General features: G+C 31.6%; 1 protein-coding gene across 2 annotated transcripts in view; it reads right to left on the bottom strand.

The window, feature by feature from the left end:
• Positions 1-1557: 1557 nt before the first annotated feature.
• The window catches only part of LOC134715646 (LIM domain-binding protein 2-like), a 40340-nt gene continuing 21398 nt past the window's right edge, over positions 1558-20499 (bottom strand). The window contains exons 8-10 of one of the 2 annotated variants that reach the window (XM_063577974.1): positions 5869-6007; positions 5144-5304; positions 1558-4209 (exon numbers count right to left, since the gene is read on the bottom strand). In XM_063577974.1, coding sequence (XP_063434044.1) covers positions 3952-4209; positions 5144-5304; positions 5869-6007 — 558 coding nt within the window. In that variant the 3' untranslated portion in view covers positions 1558-3951. The remainder of the gene's footprint in view (positions 4210-5143; positions 5305-5868; positions 6008-20499) is intronic. The other variant, XM_063577975.1, reaches the window with a different exon arrangement.

The following is a 20499-nucleotide window of genomic DNA, read 5'->3' as shown; positions in this document are numbered from 1 at the left end:
TATAGGAAGATGTGGTGTGAGTGCCAATGAGACAACTCTCCATCCAAATAACAATTTAAAAATTAAACCATTATAGGTTAAAGTACGGCTCATTGGTTATATTTGCTATTTCAAGTGTTTCGACCCAAGACAGAATAATGATAACTTGTAGGACATTGAATGGCATTTTAGAGAACTGTGTGGAGGGTAGATTAATCACTAGTTTAGATGGATTATACTGCATCTCTTGATTTGTAGTAATCTTTACTTATGTTTGTTTCTGTAACCTTGTTCTCTATTCTTATAGACTGATATTCCCATTGGTTTTTAATTGTTGTTTTGTGATTGAAATCAAGTTCAAATCATAAGAACTTTTTTTAAGACCTAGATTGCACCTTTTATCATCCAATGTGGGGTCAGTTCTACCACCAGTTCAGAGAGATAAAATTGACACTCTAAAGAGTTGGAGCCTAAATTCATAGAGACACTTTGTCTCTCTGGCTAGTTCTGTCTTCTAATGAAACAGGAGTCTTTTGGTTTCAGGTAAACATATTATCACCTGCACATTGGTTAATTATAGTGTTTTGTGGCTATTACAGTCAGAACTGTAAGAAATCTTACTTGCATTCAATAAATTCCTTTTAACCAATGAAGTTAAAAGGAAAGTGTGAAGGATAAAAAATAGATAATACATCAGGCCTTGCGGTCATAAAACTTTCGAGCACGATTTTTGTACTCAGACTCAAATATCAACCAATCGAAATACTGAATTTGGTGTTTCGAGCACTAATTTTGTACTCCAAACTCTGAGTAAAGTTTTATGACCGAGGACCCTGGGCTCTCGGTCATAAAAACTTTACTCCGTACTCCAAGTACAAAAAAAGTGCTTGAAACACAAAATCCAGTATTTTATTGGTGATTATTGAGTCCAAGTACAAAAATCGTGTTCGAAAGTTTTATGACTGCAAGGCCAAATCTAAGGGTAATTAATTATTTGTCTAACCAGCTTCAGTCCATCAAAGGCTTACTGATCATTGGTTGTGCCCTATGTAAATTGTTTTTTTTTTAAGCTGATATCTGTTATAGATAGCTACTTATCTATCTAGCAATTACATGATCCTTTAGAAGAAATTGTTTTAAAACTTGTTTAACTTAACTTAGAATTGCCATTAAAGAGAAGTTATCCACTAAAGAAGGGTTCAATTTATGGGAATAAGCAACAAACCTAATATACCTAAATATTGAAGTTGTTCAATTAGTTAAGTAATGTAAGAATTAACCTGACGGTTGTGACTTATATAATTTAAATATCAGAAATAATTGTTCCGTTCAGGGTGTAGGAAATGATATTAATCATTATTGTTTGAACATTTGAATGTAAGATGTAATATCTAACTGAATTTTAAAACCCAATTAAGGCACCATCTCTAGACACATGTTAAGACAATGGTTGAAATATAAATAAGTAGCCAGTGACTTTGAGCAATTTAAACTCCCAACATCAGGTTGCTGTGAGTTTGACTAGGTATATAAATGAACAAAAAAGAAGTGGCAGAGAAAATAGCTTCAAGGCATGGAATGTTTTGTTCATAAAAATGACATTTATTTTCTTCAAAAAATGACATTTCAAATTTTGTTGACAATACTAAACTTTTATGATTACAAAACAGAATATGACTGACTACCTCTACACAATAATGATTACAATATAAAATACACATTAAATAAATGATTGAGTCAGATCTTAATATAGAATGTAATACAACTTTATACATAGATCAGATCTGGGAAAATATGGTTGAACATTTTATTTAATTATTTCATAATTATGATTGTTTACGAATAAGAATTGTCAAAAGAGAAACCTGTTTTTATTATTATTACTCATTATTTATTCTTCATAGCTTTCTTTTGCAATCTAAATGACATCATATAGAAAATTACAGGAGAAAAGTCACTTTATTTATAAACTCGGGATTTTAATTGCTACTAAAACATTAGTATGTTGCATCAATGTCTCTGTATACAAAAATTGCTACTTCCATTAAAAAAAAAATCACAGTAAAGGTGTATGTATCACCAGTGTAAAGGAAAAGTGATGTTACCGGTAGTCATCTGAATCTGTATCTAAGTGTACAGAATCAACTAATAGTAAAAACAATTTCCAACAATATCTGGTGTACAGTGATTGTGGTAAGACGTTAACCATTAATATCTGGTGTACAGTAAGAAAATAATAAAAAAAAAAAAATGTTTAGTAAAATCTGAGGTAAGGACAGGAGAATATTTCATATGATAGTAAGGTATACTTAGTAAAAAGAATTTCCAACAAAATCTGATATGGTTAAGACATTTCAATATACAATATTGCCGGACATGATTAGATAGTCAATTCATTCACCATTATGTCTAATATAGACAATAACTGAAAAATATACATTCAAATCAGTGGGATATAAAGGTGGCTTTAGTATTGTCACTTCCTCCTGGGATTTGTCTTCATTTTTTAAATAGCAATAAATAAAGCAAAAAAAGGATGAAAAAGAAAAAGAAGCATGAATCCACTCTAAGAACTTGTATTTCCAAATGAAATTGACAGCCATTGTAAAACATACAACCTAAGTAGCATCCCATAATACTCAAATTATAATCATTTTGTTTGTTCAAAGGATAACACAGTAATGTAGGTTTTGTACAACATTGCAGCACTCAAATATAGTTAATTTCGTATTATATATCAAGATGAATATTTTACAGGATGTCAAATTGTCAATGTAAAAATGCCAAAATAATGAAAATATCAACCCAAAATGCATTTTTTTAATCCTGATATAGTATGAGAACTAAATATGAAACAGTTTAATCTCATTTTTAGCCATGACAAATGTACAATAACTGATAACTTTCATGTTTTATATGTGTAATGTTAAAACAAATTAAGTGGGGTGCTTAATCAAAATACAAAGAGTTATCCCCCATTGCACAACCTGCTTTTTATCATCAATAAAATCCACATTGTTCATTGAAGAATTCAATCAGTAAAACTTGTTTTACAGGTAAGTAGATGTATTTATCAGATAGCAAACATTTTTAACTCTTCATTTCAACAATCATCTTACAAAATTCAAACTGATTTACAAGGTTTTACTAATAATAATTTCTGTACAAAACAAGTCTGAGGAACAAACAGGAAAGGCATACAGCTAGATGTAGTTATTAAAATGTCTGAGGTCTGGAATTCTATTCAAATCCATAGAATCAGACTGATTAATTTTACTGGGATAAATGATGTATATAATATTTCAACAAAGATTTGAAATGCATTCTACTCAAAGATTTAACTGTTGAGCAAAAAAAGGTTGGAGAACAATAATACGATAAAATATTTAGAGGAGATATCAAACTCTATTATAATTTTACACTGTAATATATAGTATTATCTACAATTATGTGAAAATCTTGTTGTTAATTTGAACATTTTGCTGTTGTTCTTTAAAAAAAATCTACATATACATGCTGGTCACTACTACTGCCGTGTTTGATACAAATAAGTATATTTATATACAGCCAAAAAACTTTCATTAAAGAAAGATCATTTATAACTTTTTAAAAATAATAACTTCTTATTAATTATATAAATCCTTATGTTTTGATCTTCATCTCTTTCTTTATTCCATGCAATTTATAATTTTACAAAAGCTATAAATTGATTCAAAGCTACAAAATACCCTGTTGGTCAGTATTCAAATATAAAAAAAATCTAAATTTTCTATTATCAAAAGAAACCCTTAAATTCATATTCATTCCTGCAAATCTTATCTGAAAAACAGAATTTTTTCTATATATAAACATTATTATAATAATAATAAAGGTGATTTATATTTGATCCTGCAAATTTTTGTCTATAAAAATCCTTCTTTAAAAATATAATAATCAAATTTGAATATGATCCTTCTTCTTCATAGTTTTAATTTACTCGATTTTTCCTTCTTCTGGTTGACTCGTGACTGGGGGAGGAATACTAGCCCCTGGGGTGCTGCTGCCTGTGGGGGTTTTCTTATCCTGACCCCAGGGACTATGAGCTACTGACGGTGAATTCTGAAAGTCTTTGCTATCTTCCTCAGGATTGTTGGTTTCAAACTGTGAATTTTCCAATCGTGTAATTAACCTTTCATCTTCATCACCAAACTCTCCACCCATCAGAGTAGGTTCTCCAACAACCATTACATCCTGTTAATCAAAAGATAATATAAAAGTGTAAAATCTGCAGTAAGAGAACATGGTGGAATTCTAATATTCATAACCATATTTGTATTAAATGGTCACTTACAAAATGAAGTAGCGGAAGAGAATCATTTTTATTCTTATGTAGTAAGCATGCACAGGAGATATAACTTATGGTAAATTCAGAAATATGTGTGATGTTTTTATTCATGAAAGGGATAGGTTTTTGCTAAAAAAAAACCTGACATGTTAAATTTTGATGCATTATATCAAAATAATTTATCTTCAATTTTGTGTATTGTTCATCAAAAATATTTCTGAATTCACAGTACAAATTTTGTTAACTTATGCAATAGTTACAAGTACATCTTGTTTATGCTTTGAAGATCCTCATATTCTTGTTAATCTTAGAATGATTTACTTGCTGTGTTGAAGACCTATTGTAGGCCTTTGGCTGTTTTCAGTTCTTTGATTTGGTTGTTATCTCTTTGGCATATTCCCCATTTCTGTTCTCATTTTATTGCTTAGTTTATGACAGAACATTATTGAAAATTCCAGAAAAAATTGTAATAATTCAGTATATTGTCTCAATCGTGTAAACATCCTGCCATAAAGACTTCAAGTTTTACTTTATTACAATATATTTTAGTGATCTTTTCTTATGCTAATGTAGTGTTCTTATGACTAACTTTTTTCTCATTTATTCTTCAGATTTCCAGTGACCTAACATAAAGATTGGATCAGGAAATTCCTCTCTGTTTTTTTTAACTTACTCAAAGCAGTCCATCTGCCTCAAGGACAATGATATTTTTTAATTGTACCTCCAGTCCTCTACCGTCATGACCGTAGCTGATTGAAGTTTCAAAAAGAACAGAACTTTTAATACGGTATGTTAAGATCCAGGAAATGTCTACCTCTAACTATCAATTATAAAGCTTACCCCAGGAACTGAACTCCCAATGCCTTGGGGTCCAGGAGATCGTTTCTTTGTTGGACCTCCACCACTATTCAGATTTCCAGCAGCATTTCCTGTTGAAGATTTCCTTTTCCGCCTTTTACCCGGTTGTCTTGTTGGTTCTGTAAAATCAGCAAACATTCCAGCTTTAACAACAGAACAATATACCAGGTTTTATATTTCTTGTTCTTTAAAAATAAATCTTGCCAGAAGCAAAAAGACTACAACTCAGCAAAGCACATATACATTATACATATATGAAGAATTTTTGCAATGAAAAAGCTCTATATCTCTTTTCAGAACTCCTAGGTGAAAAATAAAAGCTATCAACTTAGGGGGAATGTTTAGGAAAACTGTTGAAAATTTATATTTAGTCTTATCTTCTATAAAGATCTGACACCACTAATCAAAATGGCAAACCTTTATTTACAAAAATGTCACATCTCCAATAAGGTCATGGTTTATGGTGCCACCGATGACCTTTAAATATAGGCTTAACTGTTAACATATAATCATATATCATATTTTTATAATCTGTACATAATTTACACATGTCACTATAATAAATAATTTACTTACTTACTTACATATGAAATTTTAATAATTTGAAGTATTTTGTAGATGCTCCCAACAATCACATTATCATTTAAACAAGACTTAGGCATATATCATTGTATCATAAAACATATATTAGTCTATCAAGTACTCACCTTGCTTGCCTTTGCCAGGAGGAGCTACCATTCTCTGCCATTTTTGGAACAATGTTGTTTTGAGACAGTCCCTTGGATTTAACCCGTATGCTTTATGTCTAGACATTAACTCCTGCATTGGTTCCAAGATAACACAAAGCTGCAATAGGAAGTTTGCTGATGAGTTTCAAAATAGAAAAGTTCCATAATTGTTGATATATTTTAAAATTCATTCGTTAAAATAAAGAGGTGATAAAAATCAGGAATTTGATTTTTTTATGCTAAAAATAGAATATACAATCATGACTTAAATAAATCTAGTATATAATCAGTGTTCCAGCTAGGATTTCAAAAGGGCAGGGTGCTAATCCTGAAAAAGGGCATTTAATGTGTGATATGATAATATGAAAAGGGCATGTTTTAATAAAAGATTTTTTGTGTTTATTCTTTGAATCACAGGTTATACAAGAACAACATCATTAGCCCATATAGAACTCTAGCTTTCTACTTTTTAGGCTAAAAACTTGTCAAGCAGCTTGTCACACAAGTTTTTAGATCATTGCTTGGCACAGTTGAGCTTAATGTGCAGTATGTTTTGAAAGGTGACCTGTTTCATTCTGTTTCTATGGTCTGGCACATTACCAGTTTCACCTTTCTTCCCCTGCTCTGCTTAATGGCAATACAGCACAAAACAGCTGTGCTCAGTAAATGCACAATGTTAGGATATATAGCAACAGTGAAAAATTGTATCAAAAATAAAGAATACAGAAAAAGATGACCAAGGCACCCTACCAACACTGCTACTAAGACCCTCTTTAACTCAAAATACCTAAACATATATATTCTTAAGCAAGAAATCCATATTTTAGAATATATGTAAATGGGTTACTCAATGCTAGGAAAAATCAGATTGCATTATCTTTCTTTATTCGGGTGTGCTCCTTCTTTAGAGGAGTATAAACAGTACGTAAATATAATCAGGGCTCACGCTACCAGGCGACTTGGGCGAAGAAGTCGCTTTCCCGACAGTCACTTCGCTTTCTACGACCCCCAAAAGCGAAGACAAGTCGCCCTGACGTTGCGCACGATATTGGTGTCACTTTGGAAATATGGGTTGGATGGCGGGTTATTCAAATTCAAGCTCTTATTCTATACAATAAATAGATATGTTATGCATATCATTCGAAAGGAAATAAACCATAGAAATCAATAAAATAGATGAAATTGTGCTTTGTTTATTTTTTTATGAAAAAAAATGCTCATTTCGATGCCTATAACGTCATTTAAAGGGTGTCCCGCTGTTACAATTTTGATTAATGTGCGTCTTTGAAATCCCAGTGCGGATTCATTAGTAAGAAGAATGGGTTAAAATTTTACCACTATATTGTATACATTTAACGTTAAATGAAGTAATAGACGTTTTTTACTATAAGTGTAAAAAGAACGGCAGAAAAGTTTAAATAAACTAGAGGCTCTAAAGAGCCTGTGTCGCTCACCTTGGTACATTTGTATATGTGAATATTCAACAAAGGACACAGATGGATTCGTGACAAAATTGTGTTTTGGTGATGGTGATATGTTTGTAGATCTAACTTTACTGAACATTCTTGCTGCGTACATATATCCCCATCTATAATGATTGGCCCAGTAGTTTCAGTTAAAAGTGTTAGTAAAAATTTACAAATTTTATGAAAATTGTTAAAAATTGACTATCGATTCGTCTGAAATTTTCAGGGCAGATAGATCTTGACCTGATAAACAATTTAACCCATGCCAGTTTTGCTCTTAATGCTTTGTAAATCTTATTTTGCTGAACATTATTGCTGTTTACAGTTTATCTCTATCTATAATATTTTTCAAGATAATAACCAAAAACAGCAAAATTTCCTTAAAATTACCAATTTAGGGGTAGCAACCCAACAACAGGTTGTTCGATTCATCTGAAATTTTCAGGGCAGATAGATCTTGACCTGATAAACAATTTTACCCCATGTCAGAATTGCTCTAAATACTTTGGTTTTTGAGTTATAAGCCAAAAACTGCATTTTACCCCTATGTTCTATTTTTAGCCATGGCGGCCATCTTGGTTGGTTGACCAGGTCACCGGACACAATTTTTAAACTAGATACCCCAATGATGATTGTGGCCAAGTTTGGTTTAATTTGGCCTAGTAGTTTCAGAGGAGAAGATTTTTGTAAAAGTTAACGCAGGACGACGACGACGACAGACGCAAAGTGATGAGAAAAGCTCACTTGGCCCTTCGGGCCAGGTGAGCTTAAAAGAGAAAAAATGTCCCAATTTGCTGCTTAACCCGTAAAAAAACTTTCTGTCCTCAATTTCATAATATATAACATACTAAAATGGATTTTAATAATATCAGAAAAATTATACATGTTCCGAGGAAGCTATCTGAAGTCATCATTATGTAACTGCGGTCTTATTTTAAAAACATCGTCATTTTTCCCGTGTCCAATAAAATGTCCCGATGGACAAAATAACACAAAGAATAATTCAGAGGCTTTTTATCAAACAAAATTCTACTATATCTCAAATTTTTATGACCTGTTAACTGATATGAATGGAAAATACATTTAATTTCCTTTAAAATGATATGATATGTACTTTTGTTTGAGTTGCCGGTAGAAATTCTGAAACGATCTAAGATGTCCAATGAAATGGCCCCGTAACCGTAATTTGACGTTTGCGTTATAATAACGTTAAACTGTTTACGATTTTTCTTGCATATTTGGCATAACATAATTTCAAGAAATGGTCTGATCTATATAAAATAAAGTTCTCGTTTAATATGTATCAAATTGTAGATCTTCATTGTTTCAAGTATATACAATGTCGAAATATTTAACTTGGATACTCCGGGATCCATAAAGACAAGGCCCCGGAGCTTTAACAAAGAGAAAACTTACTAATGACCACACCCCCACTTTATAAAAGCAAGATACACTGAAAAAGGAAATGCAAACAAAAGTGAGACCTCCTTAATTATCCTCCTCAGCCAAGAAAATTAGGCAGTAAGTTTTCTCGTCTTAATTGTTTTACGTTGTCATTTCGGGGCCTTTTATAGCAGACTATGCGGTATGGGCTTTGCTTTTGAAGGTCATACAGTGACCTATAGTTGTTAATTTCTGTGTCATTTTGGTCTAATATAGAGAGTTGTCTCCTTGGCAATCATACCACATCTTTTTTTTTATACATTTCATTCATTTAACAAAACATCAAATTGTTATTTTGTGTTATTGTTGCATCTATAATACTTCGTAAAAATTTAAAATTGTTCATGTAATAAATTTTTTTGTTCAAATTCAATGAAATTTTGTATTTGCACCGGCTTGAAAAAATAAAACCATATCATACCAGTCAACTGACCCGTTTTCTGCGGGTGTGACCCGAGATTTTCACAATTCTGAGGGATCACCCGGGACACCCGCCGGGTCATTGAAATCACCCGGGAATTCCGAAAATGACCCGATTTCACCCGTATTTCTTAGCCTTGCGATTGATTTCATAAGTAATATTCTTTTGAAATACCGTCAAATTCGTAATTCTTCCATGAACAGGAAGTTCATCTAGCTATGTAAACTGTCAATTTAAGTGACCCATTAAGTGCATGGCTTTACTTGACAGCTTTGGTGTCAAACACACTGTTAATTAACACCTTTAGGTCGTAAATAAACTGCTCTACATTTGTTTACAAATAGAGTTAGAGTTACTTCCCCTTATTTGTCACCATTCAAAATTATTCCTTATATTTACGTTTTATGGGTGAAAAAGATAAAATGATAAAAAATTTAGAATTCAAATACATTTTGAAAAATAACTTTTCATTATTTTGATACTTTTATACAATTTAAAAAAAAAAGTTGAAAATTATTTATTACATTTATACTGCCTTTAACTGTATTACTATATTTTATCTTAGTCTAATTTCCTACATTTTTCAGAGTTGCTGTGTGAGACAATAGTCTCAAACATTTTAAATTACAATTGAATAAAAATTCTAGTATCTAATAATTACAAAAAGTAAAGAACATAAATCTGTATTACACAAATTTATTAAAATCTTTAAAAGTGCAATGAAATAATAATTAATTAGGATAAAATGACTTAACAAAGTGAACATGCATTGATGTTTTGGTATTTTCCATATACATAATAAGAAAATGTACCATTAATACTGAAATTCAGCTCGAAAAAGTTCGTACGCGTTATGACCTGAGATTTGATTCTTCAATGCAGGTCATGACCTGCATTTTCATCGTCACAGGTTGACAGGTATGCCATATAAAGAACAACTTCGAAAATCTCTGTACTTTTAAGCGGCATTTCACATGAGTAGAATATGAGGTCAACGTTTGAAACATTCCATGGACTGACAACGTCAAAATCGTCGTTTTGTTAGGAACGTCGTGTAACGCTAAGTGGCACCAATACCGTGCGTAACGTCTTAGTTGTTTACGATACTCGCTTTCAGTTGCTTCCGTCATCGGACATTTTCAATTTTTACCAAGTTGATGAAAAATCAACTTTTTATTGATAATTAAAGAAATTAAGACATAATCGATTCATTATCTGATGAAAAGAGGATGAAGCATTGTTTTTGCAGTGTGTAGCAAGTTATTTAATAAAAATACAACTTTTTATCACTTCATGCACTTCCGAAAGTTCCGATGCTTGTTACTCAAAAACGTACATCAACCTAACTTTCGGCTGCAAAATAAGTTTGTTACTTCATTTAAACATGATAACAGTTGCCTCCAGTAAATTTTCAATCCTTTTATTGCATTAAAAACGTCATGATCCTTTCCAAAAAACTTGTCAAACATCGTTTATTTTTGTAAATTTTCTTGCAATCGTCCGCCATTGACCGATTTCTAAACTACAGATCGGAAACGGACCAGCTATGACCGAAATCCGTATTTTCACAAAAATTACTACGGACGCACGGATGGAACAGCTGACAGAAGAATATTGATCCCAAAAGGAAAAATTACGCATTCCACACGCATTTAAAGATTTTGGTTACATCTAAATAAACTCATCATTGATTGGTGTATATCATTCCCTATAATTTAAATGGATTGTTGTAAACTATTGTAAAGTTGCTTAACTCTTAGACTATAACACTAATGTCAATATATTATGGCCCAGCTTACCTTTATATATCTTTTGATGAGAAACACTGAATTTCATACACAAGCTAGTTTTTAATTAAATTGTAATTGTTATTTTATAATTTCTTTACCTTTTTAAAAAAAAAAAAATTTTTTTTTAGTGCTTGATATTTAGTTGGTAGTTTCTCACAAGGCCCTTAGTAAAATTTAAACAACTTTTAATTTGAAATGTTACTTTAATTGAATACTCAGATAAAAATTGAACAATATAAAAAGAACATTATTTACAAATGACCGTTTATACTACAGTAAAATCCAAACATTGTAACGCACAGCGCGAATGAGCACTTCTCCTTCAAATCTCACCACTTCTCCCTATCAGTTTCAACCAGATGCTCCGCAGGGCGTAGCTTTATACGACCGCAGAGGTTGGTCCCTTAACGGTTGGGGCAAGTATGGACACAACATTCAAGCTGGATACAGCTCTAAATTTGGATTGTGATTAAATAGTTGACACAGCATAGGTTTCTGACACAGAATGAATGTGTTCTAATGAACTTATTTTTTTTGTTTTCTCTTAGAGCAATTCACTATGCTGTTGAATATTTATCCTCTCAAAAAAATGTTTGAAGAAATTTTCTTTTTATTTATGAAATTTCAAATGAGAATGAACCCAATTTTTTTAATCACATTCCCCTTTCCCTCATTCAAAAACTAATCTCAATTAAAATTTCTAATGGAGTTTGCAACAATAACTACTCATTTAAATACATCATAAAATATTAAGATGTAAAAAAACTGCTTGTTATCACTGGATGGTAAAGATTATTTTAATTTATCAGTTGGTAGTCAAAAGTGAATATACATTGTATATTGTATATAACAAAGATTTAAGTTGATTCTGGACAAAGAAAGATAACTCCAATTAAAAAAAATCTTGCAATTGCACAATATTGTGCAATTAGATAATTCTTGCTTACTATTCTGGACAAAGAAAGATAACTCTAATTAATTTTTTTTTGGCTATTTCACAATATTGTGCAATTAGATATTTCTTGCCATTGCGCAATACTGTGCAATTGAAAAGACTTGCTATTGCACAATACTTAATATAATAATTTTAGATCCTGATTTGGACCAACTTGAAAACTGGGCCCATAATCAAAAATCTAAGTACATGTTTGGATTCAGCATATCAAAGAACCCCAAGATTTCAATTTTTGTTAAAATCAAACTAAGTTTAATTACAGACCCTTTGAACTTTAATGTACCGGTAGACCAATTTGAAAACAGGACCAAAAATGAAAAATCTACATACAGTTAGATTTGACATATCAAAGAACCCCATTTATTCAATTTTTGATGAAATCAAACAAAGTTAAATTTTGGACCCCAATTTGGACCAACTTGAAAACTGGGCCAATAATCAAGAATCTAAGTACATTTTTAGATTCAGCATATCAAAGAACCCAACCGATTCATTTTTTGTCAAAATCAAACTTAGTTTAATTTTGGACCCTTTGGACCTTAATGTAGACCAATTTGAAAACGGGACCAAAAATTAAAAATCTACATACACAGTTAGATTCGGCATATCAAAGAACCCCAATTAATCAATTTTTGATGAAAATCAAACAAAGTTTAATTTTGGACCCTTTGGGCCCCTTATTCCTAAACTGTTAGTACCAAAACTCCCAAAATCAATACCAACCTTCCTTTTATGGTCATAAACCTTGTGTTTAAATTTCATAGATTTCTATTTACTTATACTAATGTTATGGAGCGAAAACCAAGAAAAATGCTTATTTGGGTCCCTTTTTAGCCCCTAATTCCTAAACTGTTGAGTCCTAAACTCCCAAAATCAATACCAACCTTCCTTTTGTGGTCATAAACATTGTGTTTAAATTTCATTGATTTCTATTTACTTAAACTAAAGTTATTAAACAACCAGATGCTCCGCAGGGCGTAGCTTTATACAACCGCAGAGGTTGAACCCTGAACAGTTGGGGCAAGTATGGACACAACATTCAAGCTGGATTCCGCTCTAAATTTGGATTGTGATTAAATAGTTGACACAGCATAGGTTTCTGACACAGAATGAATGTGTTCTAATGAACTTAAAATTTTTGTTTTCTCTTAGAGCAATTCACTATGCTGTTGAATATTAATCCTCTCAAAAAATGTTTGAAGAAATTTTCTTTTTATTTATGAAATTTCAAATGAGAAAAATTGAACCCAATTTTTTAATCACATCCCCCTTTCCCTTATTCCGAAACTAATCTCAATTAAAATTTTCTAATTGAGTTTGCAACAATAACTACTCATTTAAATACATCATAAATATTTAGATGTAAAAAAACTGCTTGTTATCACTGAATGGTAAAGATTATTTAAATTTATCAGCTGGTAGTAAAAAGTGAATATACATTGCATATTGTACATAACAAAGATTTAAGTTGATTCTGGACAAAGAAAGATAACTCCAATTAAAATAAAAATTCTTGCAATAAGATATTTCTTGCTTACTATTCTGGACAAAGAAAGATAACTCTAATTAAATTTTTTTTGGCTATTTCACAATATTGTGCAATTAGATATTTCTTGCCATTGCGCAATACTGTGCAATTGAAAAGACTTGCTATTGCACAATACTTAATATAATAATTTTAGATCCTGATTTGGGCCAACTTGAAAACTGGGCCCATAATCAAAAATCTAAGTACATGTTTAGATTCAGCATATCAAAGAGGCCCAAGAATTTATTTTTTGTTAAAATCAAACTTAGTTTAATTATGGACCCTTTAGACCTTAATGTAGGCCAATTTGAAAACGGGACCAAAAATGAAGAATCTACATACACAGTTAGATTTGGCATATCAAAGAACCCCATTTATTCAATTTTTGATGAAATCAAATAAAGTTTAATTTTGGACCCAGATTTGGACCAACTTGAAAACTGGGCCAATAATCAAGAATCTAAGTACATTTTTAAATTCAACATATCAAAGAACCCAACCAATTCATTTTTTGTCGAAATCAAACTAAGTTTAATTTTGGACCCTTTGGACCTTAATGTAGACCAATTTGAAAACATGACCAAAAGTTAAGAATCTACATACACAGTTAGATTCGGCATATCAAAGAACCCCAATTATTCAATTTTGATGAAATCAAACAAAGTTTAATTTTGGACCCTTTGGGCCCCTTTTTCCTAAACTGTTGGGACCAAAACTCCCAAAATCAATACCAACCTTCTTTTTATGGTCATAAACCTTGGGTTTAAATTTCATAGATTTCTATTTACGTTATGTTGCAAAAACCAAGAAAAATGCTTATTTGGGTCCCTTTTTGGCCCCTAATTCCTAAACTGTTGGGACCTAAACTCCCAAAATCAGTACCAATCTTCCTTTTGTGGTCATAAACGTTGTGTTCAAATTTCATTGATTTCTATTTACTTAAACTAAAGTTATTGTGCGAAAACCAAGAATAATGCTTATTTGGTCCCTTTTTTGGCCCCCAATTCCTAAACTGTTGAAACCAAAACTCCCAAAATCAATCCCAACCTTTCTCTTGTGGTCATTAACCTTGTGTCAAAATTTCGTATATTTCTATTAACTTAAACTTAAGTTATAGTGCGAAAACCAAGAAAATGCTTATTTGGGCCCTTTTTGGCCCCTATTTCCTTAAATGTTGGGACCAAAACTCCCAAAATCAATACCAACCTTCCTTTTATGGTCATATACCTTGTGTTAAAATTTCATAGATTTCTATTCACTTTTACTGAAGTTAGAGTGCGAAAACTAAAAGTATTCGGATGACGACGACGACAACGACGACGACGACGCCGACGCCAACGTGATAGCAATGTACGACGAAATTTTTTTCAAAATTTGCGGTCGTATAAAAACCTAGAATAATGCTTATTTGGGCTTTTTTTTGGCCCCTAATTCCTTAACTGTTGAAACCAAAATGCCCAAAATCAATCCCAACCTTTCTTTTGTGGTCATAAACTTTGTGTCAAAATTTCATAGATTTCTATTAACTTAAACTAAAGTTATAGTGCGAAAACCAGTAAAATGCTTATTTGGGTCCCTTTTTGGCCCCTAATTCCTAAAATGTTGAAACCAAAACTCCCATAATCAATACCAACCTTCCTTTTGTGGTTATAAATCTTGTGTTAAATTTTCATAGATTTCTATTCACTTTTACTAAAGTTAGAGTGCAAAAACTAAAAGTATTTGGACGACGACGACGACGCAGACGACGACGCCAACGTGATAGCAATATACGACGAAAATTTTTTCAAACTTTTTAAAAACTGCATTTAACCACTATGTTCTAATTTTAGCCATGTCGGCCATTTTGTTTGGTAGGCGGGGTCATCGGACACATTTTTAAACCATATACCACAATGATAATTTTGGCAAAGTTAAGTTAAATTTGGCCATGTAGTTTCAGAAGAAGATTTTTGTACAAGTTACAAAAAAGGACAAAAAATTGTTAAAAATTAACTATAAAGGGCAATAACTCCTTAAGGGGTTGACTGACAATTTTGGTCATGTTGACTTATGTGTAGGTCTTACTTTGCTGAACATTATTGCTGTTTACAGTTTATCTCTATCTATAATAGTATTCAAGATAATAGCCAACCAGATGCTCCGCAGGGCGTAGCTTTATACGACCGCAGAGGTTGAACCCTGAACGGTTGGGGCAAGTATGGACACAACATTCAAGCTGGATTCCGCTCTAAATTTGGATTGTGATTAAATAGTTGACACAGCATAGGTTTCTGACACAGAATGAATGTATTCAAATGAATTTAAAATTTTTGTTTTCTCTTAGAGCAATTCACTATGCTGTTGAATATTAATCCTCTCAAAAAAATGTTTGAAGAAATTTTCTTTTTATTTATAAAATTTCAAATGAGAAAAATTGAACCCAATTTTTTATTCACATCCCCCTTTCCCTTATTCCAAAACTAATTCCAATTAAAATATTCTAATGGAGTTTGCAACAATTACTACTCATTTAAATACATCATAAAATATTAAGATGTAAAAAAACTGCTTGTTATCACTGAATGGTAAAGATTATTTAAATTTATCAGTTGGTAGTAAAAAGTGAATATACATTGTATATTGTATATAACAAAGATTTAAGTTGATTCTGGACAAAGAAAGATAACTCCAATTAAAAAAATTCTTGCAGATGTTTCTTGCTTACTATACTGGACAAAGAAAGATAACTCTTAATTCAAAAAAAATTTGCTATTTCACAATATTGTGAAATTAGATATTTCTTGCCATTGCACAATACTGTGCAATTGAAAAGACTTGCTATTGCACAATACTTAATATAATAATTTTAGATCCTGATTTGGACCAACTTGAAAACTGGGCCCATAATCAAAAATCTAAGTACATGTTTAGATTCAGCATATCAAAGAGGCCCAAGAATTTAATTTTTGTTAAAATCAAACTTAGTTTAATTTTGGACCCTTTGCACTTTAATTTAGACCAATTTTAAAACTGGGCCAAAAATTAAGAATCTACATACACAGTTAGATTTGGCATATCAAAGAACCCCAATTATTCAATTTTTGATGAAATCAAACAATGTTTAATTTTGGACCCCGATTTTGGCCAACTTGAAAACTGGGCCAATAATCAAAAATCTAAGTACATTTTAAGATTCAGCATATCAAAGAACCCCAAGGTTTCAATTTTTGTTAAAATCAAACTAAGTTTAATTTTGGACCCTTTGGACCTTAATGTAGACCAATTTGAAAACGGGACCAAAAATTAAGAATCTACATACACAGTTAGATTCGGCATATTAAAGAACCCCAATTATTCAATTTTGATGAAATCAAACAAAGTTTAATTTTGGACCCTTTGGGCCCCTTTTTCCTTAACTGTTGGGACCAAAACTCCCAAAATCAATACCAACCTTCCTTTTATAGTCATAAACCTTATGTTTAAATTTCATAGATTTCTATTTACTTATACTAACGCTATGGTGCGAAAACCAAGAAAAATGCTTATTTGGGTCCCTTTTTGGCCCCTAATTCCTAAACTGTTGGGACCGAAACTCCCAAAATCAATACCAACCTTCCTTTTGTGGTCATAAACATTGTGTTTAAATTTCATTGATTTCTATTTACTTTAACTAAAGTTATTGTGCGAAAACCAAGAATAATGCTTATTTGGGCCCTTTTTTGGCCCCTAATTCCTAAACTGTTGAAACCAAAACTCCCAAAATCAATCCCAACCTTTCTTTTGTGGTCATAAACCTTGTGTCAAAATTTCATAGATTTCTATTAACTTAAACTAAAGTTATAGTGCGAAAACCAAGAAAATGCTTATTTGGGCCCTTTTTGGCCCCTTATTCCTAAAATGTTGGGACCAAAACTCCCAAAATCAATACCAGCCTTCCTTTTAAGGTCATAAACCTTGTGTTAAAATTTCATAGATTTCTATTCACTTTTACTAAAGTTAGAGTGCGAAAACTAAAAGTATTCGGACGACGACGACGACGACGACGACGACGACGACGCCAACGTGATAGCAATATACGACGAAAATTTTTTCAAAATTTGCGGTCGTATAAAAACTGCAAAATTTCCTTAAAATAACCAATTCACCAAATTGACCTGATCAACAATTTTACCCATGTCAGATTTGCTCTAAATGTTTTGGTTTCAAAGATATAAGCCAAAAGATACATTTTACCCCTGCGTTCTATTTTTAGCCATGGCGGCCATCTTGGATGGATGGCCAGGTCACCGGACACATTTTTTAAACTAGATCGATACCCCAAGGATGATTGTGGCCAAGTTTGGTTAAATTTGGCCCAGTAGTTTCAGAGGAGAATATTTTTGTAAAAGTTTACAGACGACGGACGCCAATTGATGAGAAAAGCTCACTTGACCTTTCAGGTCAGGTGAGCTAATAAAAAATGGTGATCACGTTGCACAAAAATAACCCTTTACCACCCTCTTATAAATGGAACTATATCAAGTTTGAAGATCTGTGGTTGTTATCTACAAACCTATACAACCAATATATGGCCTAACAATTGTTTGTGACATAGTGTAAATTTTGGTTGAGTAACTTTAGGTTTTGATTACCGGTATTTAGTAAAATGTTTTGTATTACATGCATTCTTAAATAGCTAGAACCTGTATATATTTATTAAAAATTAAACAAGTACACATAAACTGTGAACAGTTTATTTTTTATTTTTGTACTTCACAATTTCTGTCTATTTTAGGGAGGAAGGGATTGCAGGATCTTATATTCTTTGTGTCCCCAGTATAGGTACCTTAGTCTCACATGCCTACAGTCAAAGGACAAAAGTGAGTTCCCACTTGAAAAATGTTTTATCATTTCAAAAAATGTCTTATTATTTCAACTAACATCAAGATTTTTCAAAAGTTAAACTGTGCGAGTGATTTTTACAAAATAGATACCATAAGATGCAGAAATGTCTGAGATGTTACAATGTTTACTTGGGCATAATTTTTGTCAGGTTCATGCTTATTATCTGATGGGTTAAAACACAAATGCAATTTTTTACGATTTTAATTTGGTTAAAATACATAGCAAACTTTTCAATAAATATTTTTCTTTGTGAAAAAATATTGGTCTCGTCAAAAAATTAGAATAAGCATGAATAGACACTTCTCTTAATAGCAAAATAAACAATAAATCAAAAAATTTCTACATCTTATGGTATTTATTTGATATAAATCAGTCATGTAGTTCCTTGGTAATATGTACAGTGGTATTAAAATCACTGCATGATACATATACCTAATGTAAAACTTGTAAAACTTGTAAAACTTTTTACATCATTGTACTAAGGTATATATAAGTTCCACCAGATCTTTTAATTTGAATATACTTTTAATTTATCTTTACATCAATAAACTATGAATTTTAAAGTACCCTAGAATACAAAATACTTTATAATCAACTAAAACTGTTTTAAGCTGGTAGTTAGCAAAAAAGGTCAGGTTATTATCAATCTTATGAATTTAATTTATGTGTTTTTACAAATCATACCTACAACACGGTATTTAAAAACCTTGACATTCAATAATCATTGATAATAGTCTACCATGACCAATCAAATCATATAACTTACCAAAATAGTATTGTTTATAGATACAAACCAGAAAGAAAATATGCCATATATATTACTAATCTAAAATGGCGTTCTCTCAGTTTGTTATAAGAAGTCAAGCTCCAGCTAAATGTGGTATATGTGAAACTGACCGACCAATGAAGTGGAAGTGTATTGACTGTAGTAAATTACTGTGTAATCACTGTAAAGAAAAAGTGCATCCACAATTCCAAAATGCCAAGAATCATCAGGTAGTGAACATCAAAGATGTGGGACAACATACTGTTGTAGAAATTAATATCAATAAACAATATAAAAATGAACTAACTGCAATAGGTTTAATAACATATTGTCATGATGATTCACTGTGGATAAGTAACACCACTGATAAAGTATTACAGAGAGTAAAACCTGAAGGCGCCAAACTGAACATTCTATCCAGCTTTAATATCAAAGTCTATGGTATGGCTGTTACTCAATCAAATAATCTACTTATATCTACTAAGGAATCAAGACTGAAACAAATCAATAGTAAAACAGGTACAATAACAGACTCAGTATTTAATGTTTCACCATTCATTTCTACAGAAGTTCATATCACCAGTGACAATAAAGTTCTAGTAGGAGGTGGTAATAATGACAGAATATGTGTAATACTGATGAATCAGATTGGAGACCACGAGAGAGTGTATGAACATGATCAACATAAACAACCTATATTCACCTATCCCTACAGAATAACCAGTACCAGTAATGAAAATATTCATGTGGTGGATAAAGTAAGTGATGACAGAGGCAGAGTGGTGGTGTTAGAACAGGGTGGTGGTATAATCAATATATATACAGGAAATACATATATCAACAAAGACACACCATTCTATCCAACAGACATAGCAACAACATCTAGAGACAATGTTATTGTAGCTGATCCAGATATTCATAAACTTCATATCCTGAACAATGCTGGCCTGCTGATGACATATTATACAACAAGTGACATAAACATAATGTTACCATATTCTCTTGCATTCACTCCAACAGGACAACTCTACATAGGATGTAGTATATCCCAAAGCAGTAGAGCAAAGGCCAAGATTTATGAAGTAACAATATCAGGATGTTAATGTGACTTTTTGAATTCATCAATTTACAGTTTAGGATTATGGTTTAGAACAGTTCATATTTATAGCAAATGATCATGATGATAAAAAAACATAAACAAAACAAACAAAAAACATTATTCTTATATTCTATCAGTTGAGATTTTAAACTAGCTTTCAGTAACAGTGTGTACTTTTAAGATCATAGTAGTTTGTCTTTTTTTTTGTAACCATAGTCATTATCACAGGCACTTGTCTCAGAAAAATATGTTATATTAAGGCACTGTGGTCATGAT

The sequence above is a fragment of the Mytilus trossulus genome, chromosome 4 (genome assembly GCF_036588685.1).
Source record: "Mytilus trossulus isolate FHL-02 chromosome 4, PNRI_Mtr1.1.1.hap1, whole genome shotgun sequence".
Lineage (NCBI taxonomy): Eukaryota > Metazoa > Mollusca > Bivalvia > Mytilida > Mytilidae > Mytilus > Mytilus trossulus.
Note: the sequence above shows the minus strand (reverse complement) of the source record. Positions and strands in the feature narration are given on the sequence as shown.